The sequence below is a fragment of the Theropithecus gelada genome, chromosome 16 (genome assembly GCF_003255815.1).
Source record: "Theropithecus gelada isolate Dixy chromosome 16, Tgel_1.0, whole genome shotgun sequence".
Taxonomy (NCBI): domain Eukaryota; kingdom Metazoa; phylum Chordata; class Mammalia; order Primates; family Cercopithecidae; genus Theropithecus; species Theropithecus gelada.
Genome location: NC_037684.1, coordinates 10,054,888 through 10,069,092, shown reverse-complemented (window position 1 = coordinate 10,069,092; position 14,205 = coordinate 10,054,888). Strand labels below are relative to the sequence as shown.

Below are 14,205 nucleotides of genomic sequence, written 5' to 3'. Positions count from 1 at the left end.
GAGTGGGGAACAAAGATAACATGACCAAGGCGTTCAGCCAACTTCCAGGTAAGGAGTCCTTGCTAGACTGTGGGTGGCATTTCCCAGACTTTCACTAATGTAAGTACTTACCCCAAAACCCAGCACTTGGTAAGTCCTCAACAGATGTTAGCCATCATTCTGAGGAAAGCTTCGTTTATGAAAATGAGCTTGTGTACATAAATATGCATTGCAGTGTCATCTTGATATTCATTTCAGTAGAAAATTTTTCTATTGCATTTCAGTTACAATGTGGTTTATAAAATAATGGTGTCTGTTTCAACTTTTCAGGAAAATATCTCCACGGAAACGTCTGGTATGACCGTAGAAGTGCTCGGTCCCTATCTTATGGTTTCTGCCCCTTTTCATATTTTCCCTACTCCTCCCCCAGAATTCCTGTCAATCTGTGATTCCAATTAGTGAAACCAAATCAATAGAGTTGTCACAATGAGAATTCTGGTTTACCTTTTATATAAGTACTGCCAATATATTAAAAGGTGATGCTGAGCAAAACCATTCAATAAGCATTTGTCATTTGAAACATATGTCTGCTGAGAAAGCTGATCACACTGATTAATCCACACATTGAATGTGCAAAGAGTTGAAGGGAAAGGGTGATAAAGACAATGTCATGAGATGTCAGAGAAAATACTCATTTCATAATGCACTTCAACAATAGAAATCAATTTCAAAATGAAATATGATGCATAAACTAAGATTAACGTTAGTTAACGTGGCTGGACATAGCAGACGGAACTCTTAGAAGAGGTGGCCTCCAGGGTGGCAGGGTCACTGCCCTGGCTCAGGCTCCTGCTCCCTCCTGGGCCCACCAAGGTCACTGGGTCCTCGCAACTTCCGGGCCCCTCAGGCAATCAGCTTCAGGTCACTGATGTATTTCTGGACCCACTTTTTGTTGGGGTCAGCACAGATCTGCCGTCTTCTCTTGGTGAGGAGGCTGTGGAGAAGGGAGGAAGAGTTAAGAACTGACGAATTCATCAGGGGAATCCTATGGCCTCTGCATCCTTCTATGTCCCAGGCATCTCAGGGCTTGTCCTCACGCCAGTAAAATTTCGCCTTAACTTCGGGGTTTGCAGGCCTTCCCCAAGTGTCTCGGATGGGATTCCTCAGGAAGCAAACTTCCTCTTGTCATGTCTGCTCTCTTCCCTCTGCCCAGGGGCAGGCTCTTCAGGACTCTGCAGGCCCCAGGCCAGGTCAGAAAACACTGCAGGGGCCTCCCCTGGAGTCCTTCTCCTTGATGGGCCTTAGAGAGCTGAGTACTCTGAGGGGACCTCACCCCAGACCTCCCAGCCTCCCTCCCGAGGGGTGGGCAGGAGCACTGGCACTTACATGACACCTGGTTTGGTGCACTGGGGGCTGGTTTCAGAATAGTCAACTATAAACTTTTGTGGAATCTGTCGGGAGGTATAGACGAGGCAGCAGAACTCTTTCTTGGTACCCACTACAGGAGATAGGACAGAAAGATCCCAAGTCATTGTTCACAAGGCAAGCCAGCTGCTCCTGGTCCCTTTCCTTGAGAGTCAGGAAGAACTGGGAGACATCACTGCTTGGGGTGGGGATGTGGGGACAAAGAGATCCAGAAGGAAGCTGGCATTTCTTCTTTCCCCTGATATTTTAATTTCTGCATCTTTCTCTTGGTATTGCTCATTCTCTGTCTTGGTTCTGGGTCTCTATGTCTCTTTACTGGAAATTTAGTTTTCTGAACAAACTATTTTCCATCCCATCTCTCCTTGGGGAGTTCCATCTGAGTTCATAAGGAGAGCCAAGGCCCCACCACTGAGAACCAGTTGGACCTGATCTTGTCAAAATCCCCATGGGCCTCCATTTTCTCATCCATAGAATGGGACTCACTCACTCTCCTTCTGTCTCCCAGAGCAGGAGAATAGAGTTGCTGAAACCTCTTAGGAAGAAAAATCCTCCTCGGGAAATGGTCCCTGAAATCCCTCTGAAGTTCTCTACTTGGAGGTCTCAGGGATAGACTTGGGCAGTGGGGTCCAAGGCATGGCCAGACAGTGGGGGCACAAGAGCAAAAGACAAATTCACATGGGGCAGAGCGGGTCTGAGGGCAGAAGGCGTCAGTGAAGAAAAGGACAGCAAGGGCTGCTGCGGGGGTCCCCAGGATGCTGAGCACAGTGTGAGTTCACATGGTGGCCGGGAAGAGCTGAACTCAGGACTTGTAGCTGCTGCCTCCTTCTGGGGTCTCAGCCATCTCTTCTCTGTACAGGCAGCCTTGGGATATTAGAAGATATAAACTTGGGGAGACTGAGGAGGAATTTTGTTTTCTTTTTTCATTTTTTAAACTTTTAAGTTTGGGGTACAAGTGCAGGCTTGTTACATGGGTAAACTCATGTCATGGGAGTTTGTTATACAGACTATTTCGTCACCCAGATATTAAGCCTAGTACCCATTAGTTTTTTTCCTTATCCTCTTTGAAGGGGAAAATTTTTTCATCATGATATTGGTGTCATGCTGTGCATTGCACAAACCAGGAGAGCCTCACCACAAAGGTTCAGGTTATTTGCAAAAATGGTTCAGTCGCTCCCTTGGTGAGGAAATGGTTTCCACAGTGAGAGGAGGTGAGATGCTGGCGTCACCCTGAGACTGGGTTAGCTGGTGCCTTCTACCAAGGGCAGATCTGTAGATAAAGTCTTTTTCCCATGGAGCGGAACCTTCTGATAGCCTCCCCAGCTGTTCCAACAGCATAGATGTGCCACGGACGATAATGCCAGAAAATCATGAGAAGCACAACCCCAGAGAAACGCGTGCCCTGGATGGAGACAGCAGAACTGGGGAAGTGCTACAGGAGGGGCGAGGTTGAGGTTGGCCTATCAGACATTGGCTTGTTGAACCTCTATAATATGCCAGTCCCTGAGTTAGCTGGGTTAACTGGCGGCTAATAGGAATGATGAGCCTTAAAGAGTTGTTACTCTTTGATCAGCAAGGTGCTCTGCCAGGGATCTGTCCTACGGATATAAACATAAAGATGAACAAAGTGTTTGTCACAGCTTATTTGTAACAATTAAAAGATGATGTACAATTAAATAAAGTATGGCATATTCACCTCTTGTAATAATAATTAGTCCTTAAAACTGAAAAAGTAAATAAATCAGAGCCAGGCATGGTGGCTCATGCCTGTAATCCCAGCACTTGGAGAGGCCAAAGTGGGAGGACTGCTTGAACCCAAGAATGTGAGACCAACCTGGGCAACATAGTGAGAACCTGTCTCTATAATTTTTTTTAAGTAGCTGGGCATGCCTGTAGTTTCAGCTACTTTGGAGGCTGAAGCAGGAGGGTTGCTTCAGTCCGGGAAGTCAAGCCTACAGTGAGCTCTGATCATGCCACTGCACTCCAGCCTGGGCAGTAGAGTGAGACCTTGTCTCAAGTAAATAAATAGATAAAGAAATAAATTTAAACAGGTAGTCCTCCCCAAGTTTGTTCAACAGCTCAATTGTGTCATCAAGAACTCAGGCTTCTTAAAACATCTCCCCTTCCCTCATCATTTCGTTGGCTTTTCTTATTTGAGCTTGTCACCTCGTGGTCACAAAATGGCTGCTGCTTTCTCAGTCATCACATCCTCACAATGTCTCATCCACAAGCATACGAGGCGGTCTCATAGGAGTACAGGAAGAGCAATGTTACTAGTGTTTTTATTTCAAATAGCTTTTTATATGATTTGTCATGTGAACTATAGATTACACCGAAAAGTAGTAAAGCTAATTTTGAAAACATATAAAATACAGAAAAGAATAAAAACTCATTTAGGATCTCAAAGGTGGGTAGGCAGCAGGCAAATGGAGGCAAGAATGTGAGAGTTTTTTTCTACATTCCCTATTGTGGCATATATGCATTCTGATGCAAAATCTGAAAAAATAAATTTCATTGAAGGTAGGAAAAATTCTAGTACCCAAACCCAGCCACTTAAAAAAAAAACCACACACACACACACACAGTTTGGTGTATTTCTTTCCAGTGCAGGTTTTTCCTAGGCTTATGATAGTACTGTTTGCTCATTTGCTTTTTTCCTTCTTTTTACTGTGTCTGGTGGGGGAAGACATTACTGTTGTCATGATGCAGGTTTTAATTTTGTATTTTTTTATTTATACAGCCATGCATCACTTAATGACAAGAATACATCTGAGGAACTTGTCATTAGTCCGTGTTGTTATTGTGGGAATATCAGAGACTTACACAAACCTAGATGGTGTAGTCTGCCATACACCTGTGCTGCATGGTACAGCCTGTTGCTCCTAGTCTATACAGTTGCACAGCATGCCACTGTACTGAATACTGTAGGCAAATGTAATGCAATGTTAAGTATTCGCATATCTAAACATATCTAAACATAGAAAAGGTATAGTACAAAGACAGAATTATAATCTTATGGGACCACCGCTGTATAATATATGCAGTTTGTCATGGACCAAAGCATTGCTATGCCGTACATGACTGTACTTAACATTAAAAGACTTTTCCACATCATTCCAGTATTTTTAAGAACTGCCTAATTTACTCAAGCCTAGTACATTAATATTATTATGCACTACTGTAACATATGTGGGTTGTTTTCAATTTTTCTTTTTTTTTTTTTTCAGATGGAGTCTCACTCTGTTGCCCAGGATGGAGTACAGTGGTGTGATCCCAGCTCAGTGCAACCTGCACCTCCCAGGTTCAAGCGATTCTGCTACCTCAGCCTCCTGAGTAGCTGGAACTACAGGCATGCACCACCACACCCAGCTAATTTTTGTATTTTTAGTAAAGATGGGGTTTCACCATTTTGGCCAGGCTGGTCTCGAACTCCTGACCTCAGGTGATCCACTTGCCTTGGCCTCCCAAAGTGCTAGGATTACAGCTGTGAGCCACTGCAACTGGCCAATTTTTCATTGTTATAAATCATGCCAAACATCTGTATGCAAAAAACTTTCTCCATAAGTGAGGTTATTTCTATAGGATATTTTCCTAGCTGTAGGTTTCCTGGGTGAAAAAATAAGGGTATCTAAGGCTCCTGATCTATATAGACACCCCATATGTAATGCATATTCATGTCTATTACCCAGTGTCAAACCCAATGATGGCATATTGTAGGGACCTATGAATGTTCGATAAATCAAACAGTGGTTAAAAGCCTGGCCCCATCATTCTTGTTATTCCCATAGTCCAGACTTTCCCTATTCCATTTTGTCCATTTGGGTCTGGATCAAACACAACGCGAACTACTTAAGATTCTGGGGTGTCATCTTACATGTCACTTCTGTGCAATGGAAACACAACACTAGAAATATCTGTTCCATAGGGGGAAATGACCATGGTGCCATTCACAAATAGATCTGTTCCTGATAGAAGGTACCTGCTAAGCTTGGCCTCTTAGTGACACCAATTCTTGACTTCCTCCTCATGAGTTAACCATTTCTTAGAAGCACTCCGATTAACACGACGTAATGGTCCTTTTCACCCAGGGTGTGGTTTAAGTGTGACTTGTGCTGCCCGGAACGCTGTGGCATCACCATTTATGTCACACCATATGGTCAGAGGAGCTGCAGCACAGCATTAGACATCTGCTCTGTGGAGGAAGTGTTAATCTGAAGATCTCTCCATGTATGTATGACTTCAACACTAACATCTCACCTTCTCTCACTGTTAAAAACATTTCTGCACATTCAGGCCCAACAAGTGAGCAGCTGAGTTGCTCTTGTATGTCCTAAACCCCTGGGGGACCCAAAGTACCCCAACATGTACAACTCAGAGCATAACACCATGCACTTAACATCTTCCCCTCTGGTCATCCCAGGCTGCAGCTCCTCATGGTTTAGAGTTGCCTGTAAAGGGTTGGAGGCATGGCTTGGACCCCAGAAGGATGTAGGCGGCAGCAAGTGCCCAGTCCTGTCTTGGCATTGCCTACACTCCTCTGCCTGCCCAACACTGAACAGGTCTTCTTTGGTACCCTCCATCTCCTCTCCATGGCCATCAGCTCACAAGTCTCATCTGTCCCATGAGACTCTCTTGACCCTTGTCCTTTCTTCATTTTAGAGTTGTTTGCCTATGCTCTGGGCAGACTTTTAAGCCATAATCACTTAATTCTTGTGGATTAAGATCCTCTAAGTAAAATCAAAGAACTTCACAAAAGGTTTCAAAATGTTCTGGGCTATCTTCCGAGGACTTAGATATCTAACTTAGATCTGAAAGGCAGGAGAGGGCTAGAACCCATTTTTAGTTGGGAGAACTGAGGCCTAACTCAGTCATTCACAAAATGCAAACTCTGGGTCTAGTTGGTTCCTAGGGTGCGGAAGTGGCAGAGTTCCTTCAGTTCTACCGAGAAGCTCTACCCCTAGAGCGATTTACAGAAGAGGGTCTCTTGCTGGGAAAAGTCTCTGTAGACTGAAAGAAGTTCCTACCCAAAAGAGATGGAACACAGGCCAGCGTTTCAAGAGCTATACTCCCTGAGGAGGGAGCAAGGGAGTGAGAGTAAGACAGAGGCAGAGATTTAAAAGAAACGTTCAAAGTCAAGGATAAATGACTTCCTTAGTTCCTTTTGTGCCCTACTCCACAGCCCTGAGCAGTGAGGTCTTCATCAACTTCTTGCTGGTCCCTTTTCAAGGGTGGAGAAGTTTACTTGGTTTTTCTCAGGCTCTGGATGCCGATTCCCTCACAGTTAAGGCACCCCATTGTCTCCTGCCTCTGTTATGTTTCTCCAGATCCACTGCAAATTTGCTGACTCCAGCAGCCAGTGCTCTTGCCCTGGCGTAATGCGAGCACCAGTCCTTCTGTCTGCAGATAGGGCATATGGAGGAGACAACCCACGGGACAAGGGACAAGGAGCACGTAAGCACAAGTAGGAGGTGGGAGCTAATATGGACTTTAATATCCAGTGTGTAGGTAAAATGAAGGTAAAAGGAAGACATTTCCAAGCAAGCTAAAAATGGAGACTTCACTATCAGAAGACCCACAGTTACAAAAATACTAAGAGGATTCCTTTAGGCAGAAGAAAAGTGATTGCAGATGGAGCTCAGAGATGCAGAAGAATTTAAGAGAACAGGAAGAGCAAATATGTGATGAAAATTAAATGAATATTGACAGTATAAAGTAATTAAAATATAGGATTTTAATTTTAAGACCACTCACCACTGGTTTTATAATAGGCAACCAAAAATTTGCAGTGCATCTACTGGGAGGTGTAGGAGAAGCAGCAGATGCATGGGGTATGAATCTAATCTGAGGGAACAAGGGCAATGGGAGTTGCTCAGGAGAAGAAGCCCAGGCGGGTCACAAAGGAGCAAAGGGAGACAGCACAGCTCAGAGTTGAGGCCTGCAGGAAAAGAAAGCTGGAAATACTCTGGCTTCTTGTTTGTTTCTCCTTAATTTCCCAAGTCTTATCTCCATTTTAGTCTTTATTTTACCCTACAGGGAATCAAGCTCTCTGAATAATCTATTCCTTTCTCCTAACTCTCCTTGGGAAATTTTTTTTTCTAATCGATTAAATCATAGATAGCTGAGAAGAGTATAGACATCTTTTATGTTACCCAAGGGGTTGAACTCTAGGAGACTGCTGAGGTCATTGTAAAACTTACCAGCACCAGAGAACTAAATAGACCTAGATTCTACCTCATGCTAATAACCCAGTGAATTAGACTTCAACCATCTCATTTATCTCAGTAGGATAAAACTTCTCTGACTCCCATCCTGCCGCCCAGATCGATAGACTGCTTTTCAACCTTCTTGAAGAAAACAATGAAGTCACTTTGAAACCCCATTGGAGGATCCCTAATTTCACACGGGGGTTTTCAGGCCACAGCACCTGGAAGATGTGGCCTGACTTCTGCCCAGGGAGCCATCAAAGCACGTGGATGACAAACTCACCTTGTGCACAGGAGCAGAGGGCCACGGTGCAGAGGACAAGAAGGGCAGCTGCAAGGCCCTTCATGATGCTGGGCAGGCAAAGAAGTGGTCAGAGCAAGCTGGGGCTTGGAAATTCACAACTCCTGGCCTCCTTCTGGGGTATGAGCTGTCATCTCTCCTTTTTATAGGCAGCCCTGGACCATGGGAACATTGGAGGTGCTGATGCAAGACATTTTAACTATGGTGGTGTCATGTGAGTTCTCAGCCCAGGGTTGCCTATGGTTACTTGAAAGGTTTAGGGTACACAAACGAGTGGTTCACTTGTTGATTGAGGTGCTTATGGGGAAGTTGTATCTCCACATGGGTGACTAGGAGTTGGAAGCACCCAGGGATTATGCTTAGGATTATGCATAATCATGTGATTATGTTTTCACATGACAGATATTTCTCAGAAATGAGTGGTCACAGCCTCCTTTGGTAGAGCAGAATGCTTTAATGGATTTTCACAATTGTTCTTCCTTTTAATAGAGTCACATGCTTCAATCTTTTATATACAGTTAGGCCTTTTGTGATCTAACGAGAAATCTTCCCCATCCTAAGGCAATAAAGATATCCTCCTTTGTTAACTTGTAGAAGCTTTATTGTTTTAGCATTAATATTTAAATTACAATCCATCTGGAGTTGATTTTTATGTTTGGTGTGAGGAAGGGTTCAAGATTTATTTTTTGCCACATGAATACCCAATGGACCTTGGCAACTCATTGGTAAGACCATTGTATAAGTCAGGATTCCCCAGAGACACGGAACCAATGGTGTGTGTATACAAAATAAGAAATTAGAGAATTGGCTCATTTAATTATGAAGGCTGACAAGTTCCAAGATCTGCAGGGTGAGCTGGCAAGCTGGAGACCCAGGAGAGCTGCTAGTGTAGTCCCAGTTTGAGTTCAAAGCCTGAGAATGGGCAGGCTTAAGGCCCAGGAAGAGATGATGTTTCAGTTTAAGTTCAAAGGCAGGAGAAAAACCCATGTCCCAGTGTGAAAGCAATCAGGCAAGAGGAATTCCCTCTTACAGGCAGGAGGGTCAGCCTTTTTGTTCTATTCAGACCTTCAACTAATTGAATGAAGCCCACCACATTAGAGAAGGCAATCTGCTTTACTCAGTTTATTGATTTCAATGTAAATCTCATCCAAAAATGCCCTCACAGAAACACCCAGGGTAATGATTGATCAAATGTCTGGGTACCTCATGGCCCAGTCAAGTTGACATGTAAAATTAAACATCACAATTATCATTTTCCCTTTGTTTTGCGGTGCCATGTTGGATCCATACACGTGTGGTCTGCTTTTGGAATTCCTGTTCTGTTCCAATGGTTTATTTTCTTATCCTTGTGCTAATATATTACGTTAATTTGTTTTTCACTTTAAAGGAGATATCCCTGTATGCCCCTGACAACTGAACCCATAAAACCTTTGCTGAAATGACAAGTCCATAAATATTTATAAGATTTATCTCCCACCTCATGGAATACATGTTTTTTCTTTTTCTTTTTCTTTCTTCTTCTTCTTTTTTTTTTTTTTTTTTTTTTTTTTTGAGATGGAGTTTTGCTCTTGTTGCCCAGGCTGGAGTGCAATGGCACAATCTTGGCTTGCTGCAACCTCTACCTCCCGGGTTCAAGTGGTTCTCCTGCCTCAGTCTCCCCAGTAGCCGGGATTACAGGCATGCACCGCCATGCCCGGCTAATTTTGTATTTTTAGTAGAGATGGGGTTTCTACATGTTGGCCAGGCTGGTCTTGAACTCCCAACCTCAGGCGATCCACCCGCCTTGGCCTCCCAAAGTGCTGGGATTACAGGCAGGAGCCACCGCACCCAGCCAGAATACATATGTCTTACATGGTGTCCAACATATGGCCATTTCTTGTCTATCATGCCCTATCAGCAGGATGTCACCCATGTAACGGATCACTGTGTTGTTTTGAGAGATACACGAAAATTCAGATCTCTTCAGACTATAGTATGCAGAAGATGAGAGTTAACAGTCCAAGGGAAAACTGTAAATGAATATTTTCCATTCACGTGAATGGGAACTTTTTCTTATCCTCTTTCCTACTTGTTATGGTACAGAATGCATTTGCCAAATCAATCAAAGTACATAACAAATCAATCAATCAAATCAAAGTACATAACATGTACTTAATACCTGGCATGAGTCAGCACCTGGTTATAGAAGCTGCAATCAGGCTACTACCTGGTTGAGCTCACAGTGTTCCACAGTCATTCTCTAATATCCATCCAGTTTCTGCAGAAGCCAGACTTGCAAACTAAATAGATATGATAACAACCATTTTCCTTGCATTTTTTATATCCTTAATGGTGGCATTAGTTTCCACCATCCCCTCCACTAGATTGCAATATTGTTTCTAATCTACTCTCTTTTCCTGGGAGAAGGGGACAGTTTCAGAGATTTTCACTTCATCTTCCCTCTAGGGATGCTTGTTCTATTAACCATTGCCACAACTCTCCATGGGTCAAGACCCCTTGATTGTCACTCCAACCTTGCTGGCTATAGTGATATTTAGAACCCCTTGGCTTGTTTGTTAAATGCTGCTACCTAGCCTCTACTGCTTCAAGGTGAGAGAGCTTCACTGCTTCAAGGAGAGAGGGCCCCACCGCTTCAAGAAGAGAGAGCTATCAATGGGCCAAGTTTTGTGACAGTCACTTTTACCATCAGCCCTAGTCTATAAAGAAGGCTGGACCACTAACTTCTTAGAGATGCTGGTGCTCCTCTTACCAGGGAGTCCTGGTGGCTTTGGTGAAGAGTGCATTCCCATGGAACATAATCTATGAGTCTTCTGGTCTTCCGTAATGTATCCACTCCAGCATGACCACTTCTATGACTCTTTTAATCCGTTCCTTCTCCATCTGTCATGGCAATTCGGGTATTTTAACTTCACTCAGCATGAGCCATTGCTTTCTCAGGCTTCTGGAGCCTTTCTGGCAACAAATCTGTACCAACCCCTGGGTCCTTGTCAAGAGGTTACAGCTGATACCCAGAAAGAATACTCCCAAGTCAGTAAGTTGTCTCTTATAGAGGCTTATATTCCAACTCCTTTTATCAAGCACCCTCAAAATCCAAACCCGAGTCTACTTCGCCTGCTCAGGCTGATGCATGCTTGCTAAATTTTGCTAGTGCTTTAGAGTATTTTTCTCCCTTATTAAGAATATAATTTATTGACACAAGAATGTGTTACCAGAAGATACGGAAAATATGAATGGTTTTATTTCTACCAAGGAATCAGATCAATAATTAAAAACCTTTATTAGAAAACATCTTCATACCTAGCTGGCTTCATAAGCAAGTTCTACCAAACATTTATGGAAAAAATAATGGAAAGATAGCCTTTTTAACAAATAGTACCTGAGCAATTGGACGTCAAAGACCAAAAAACAAATCTCAACATAAACTTCACACCTCGTGCAAAAATTAACTCAAAATGGATCATAGACTTCATGACCAGGGTGATTCAAACTCCCATTAAAGTTGGAGAAGTCAAATAAACTGGGACATGTGTGTTATGTAAGACAAGACATTTAGAAAAAAATAAGAATTGAGCCCAAGAGGTGGAAGTTGCAGTGAGCTAAGATTGCGTCAGTGCACTCCAGCCTGGGTGACAGAACCAGACTCTGTCTTAAAAAAAATAATAAAATAAAATAAATAGGAAAAATAATTTTAGGACCTAGGACTAGGTAAAAAAAAATTCAGATTTGATACCAAAAGCATGCATAATCCATAAAAGAAAAAAGCAACACGTTAGATTTCATCAAAATTTTAAAATCTTGCTGTTCAAAAAGACCTTGTCAAGAGAATGAAAAGACAAATTACAGACTGGGAAAAAGTAATTGTAAACCACTTAATTGACAAAGGACTTGTATTCAGAATATATAAATAATTCTCAAAACTCGAAAGTAAGCAAATGTACCATTCAGTTAGAAAATGAGCAAAAAACATGAACAGACTGAGGAGAATACACAGACGGCAAATAAGTAACGGTATTTTGATTGTGTGGGGTTTTAAAGTCCTTATTTTAAAGATACACACTGAAATATTGTGGTAGTCAGAATAACATTTCCCCCAAAAGAATGTCCGCATCCTAATCCCTGAGACCTGTACACAGCAAGAAGGAATTAAGGTTGCTAATCACTGACTTTGAGATCGGGAGAATATCCTGGAGTATCTGAGTAAGCCCAGCATAATCCCAAGGATCCTTATAAGGGAGGAAGGAGTGTCAGTATCAGATTGACACAATGTGAGAAGAACTGGACTATCCATTGCCCACTATAGCCAACCCATGTGGGCAGCCTCTAAGAGCCAATAAAGGCAAGAAATTGGATTCTCCCCTACAGCCTCCAAAAACAATTGCCACCCCACTAACAGCTTGGTTTTAGCCCAGTGAGGCCCATTTCAGACTTTTGACCTCCAGAACTGTAAGAGAATAATTTATGTGGTTTTAAGCCTCCACATTTGTGGTAATTTGTTATGGAAGCAATAGAAACTAATATAAATATTTAGAGACAAAATAATGCTGTAGTGGTTTGTAAAGATGGCCATATTTCTTTGATACTTCTCTCATTGTTGGGTGATATCTAGGTTCTCTCTCCTTGAATCTGGACAGGCTTGTGACTGTTTTCACCAACAGACTGTAGTGGAAGAGATACGCTGTGACTTCTGTGGCTAGGTCATAAAAGGCCATGAGTATGACCCTAGTTTACTAGGAACACTCAACTTTGAGTCTCAAGGCTGCCATCTTGAAAGGGCATGTTGACAGCTCCAGTTGACAGTCCCAGAGGAGCCTGTCCTTCAAACATCTCAATCCAGGCGCCAGATGTGTGAATGAAGAAATCATCTTAGAAGAGGATCTTCCAACCCAGATAGTGAAGGTTACTTATAATAGACTATTGTGACATCATCAGTTAAATCACATCTGTATAGTCCGAGCAGTTGTGAAAGAGCATCAGCACCTTCCACTCTACAGGAGAGAAATAGTCAGCCCGTGGTTCATAGATACATCCATCTCCTGAGAGAGCCTGTGGCCATACCAAGTCCTGATCACCCACTCACTAAGGAAATTATTTCTTCAGAACAACTTGAACAGATTGAGCAAACAATTTTCTCAGAAGCGTCCCCATTCGATGGAGAAATTGAGCTTTTTTTTTTTTTTTAAGATTGTGTCTCGCTCTATCACCAGGCTGGAGTACAGTGGCACAATCTCAGCTCACTGCAACCTCCACCTCCCGGGTTCAAGAGATTCTCCTGCCTCAGCCTCCTGAGTAGCTGGAATTACAGGCATGCACCACCATGCCCGGTTAATTTTTGTATTTTTAGTAGAGACGGGGTTTCACCATGTTGGCCAGGCTGGTCTCAATCTCCTGACGTCGTGATCTGCCCGCCTCGGCCTCCCAAAGTGCTGGGATTACAAACGTGAGCCACCGCGCCCAGACTAAGTTAAGCTATTCTTGCATATACTTGGATCTTCTGTGTTGACCAAAGGGTGTTGGCAACCCCTGAATTATGTAACTCCCAACATGACACTAACGTTCTGATTAAAATCTTTTCCTCTAATCATCCCCAGTTTCTATCTTCCCATACAATGGAATTCTCTATAAAGAGAAGGGGCAATGGCTTGAACCCAAGAAGGAAGTGCCAGCTTCAAGTACTCAAGCTTGCTCGTCTTAGCTATGCTGACACTCAAGCCCAGAATCCCTTGCCTGCCCAGCATCACACAGGCATTTTCAACTGTCTCCTCCTATTGTGGTCCTCTGCTCCCAAGCCTCCTTGGTATCATGAGAGAGTGTCATCCCTTCTGCCTTATTCAGATGTTACTCTCTTTGGCTCCAGGTGGGACCACACCAAACATGCCCTGAAAATAAAGATCACCTGAGTTGAAAATGGAGCACTCAAAACAGGAATTCGAATCGCCCTGGCCATTCTCTTCAAAAAGATTTTCTTTCAAAAAGGTCCAGGCTATCACATTCCACCAAGTGGTTCAGAGAGTGGGAGCAGGAGATGCTAATTTCCACTTTCCTGATAAGATAACTGAGGCCTAATTCACAGAGTAACTGGCAGCTCTATTTATTTCCCACTGGTGCATGTAAGCCTAAATTCATGTCAGCTATTCCCTAGAGCTCTGTCCTATTGGTGACATGTGAGATATCCTAGCTTCATCTCTTTAGTATTGTGATATCATAGGACAGACAAATTTCCCTCCCAAAAGAGATGAGCTGGAAGATGAGACATTTTAGTGAGCTAAGTCCCTAAAAGAGTAAAAATAAAAATCAAAATGG

The 14,205-nt window shown here is 43.1% G+C and overlaps 1 protein-coding gene across 1 annotated transcript; it reads right to left on the bottom strand.

Moving 5' to 3' along the window:
- Positions 1–460: 460 nt before the first annotated feature.
- CCL18 (C-C motif chemokine ligand 18) lies at positions 461–8,022 on the bottom strand. The gene is made up of 3 exons (XM_025362688.1): positions 7,888–8,022; positions 1,366–1,477; positions 461–973 (listed from the first exon to the last, which is right to left on the bottom strand). The coding sequence occupies exons 1-3, from the start codon at positions 7,949–7,951 to the stop codon at positions 883–885; spliced, it is 267 nt and encodes an 88-aa protein (XP_025218473.1). The 5' UTR covers positions 7,952–8,022; the 3' UTR covers positions 461–882.
- Positions 8,023–14,205: the final 6,183 nt, after the last annotated feature.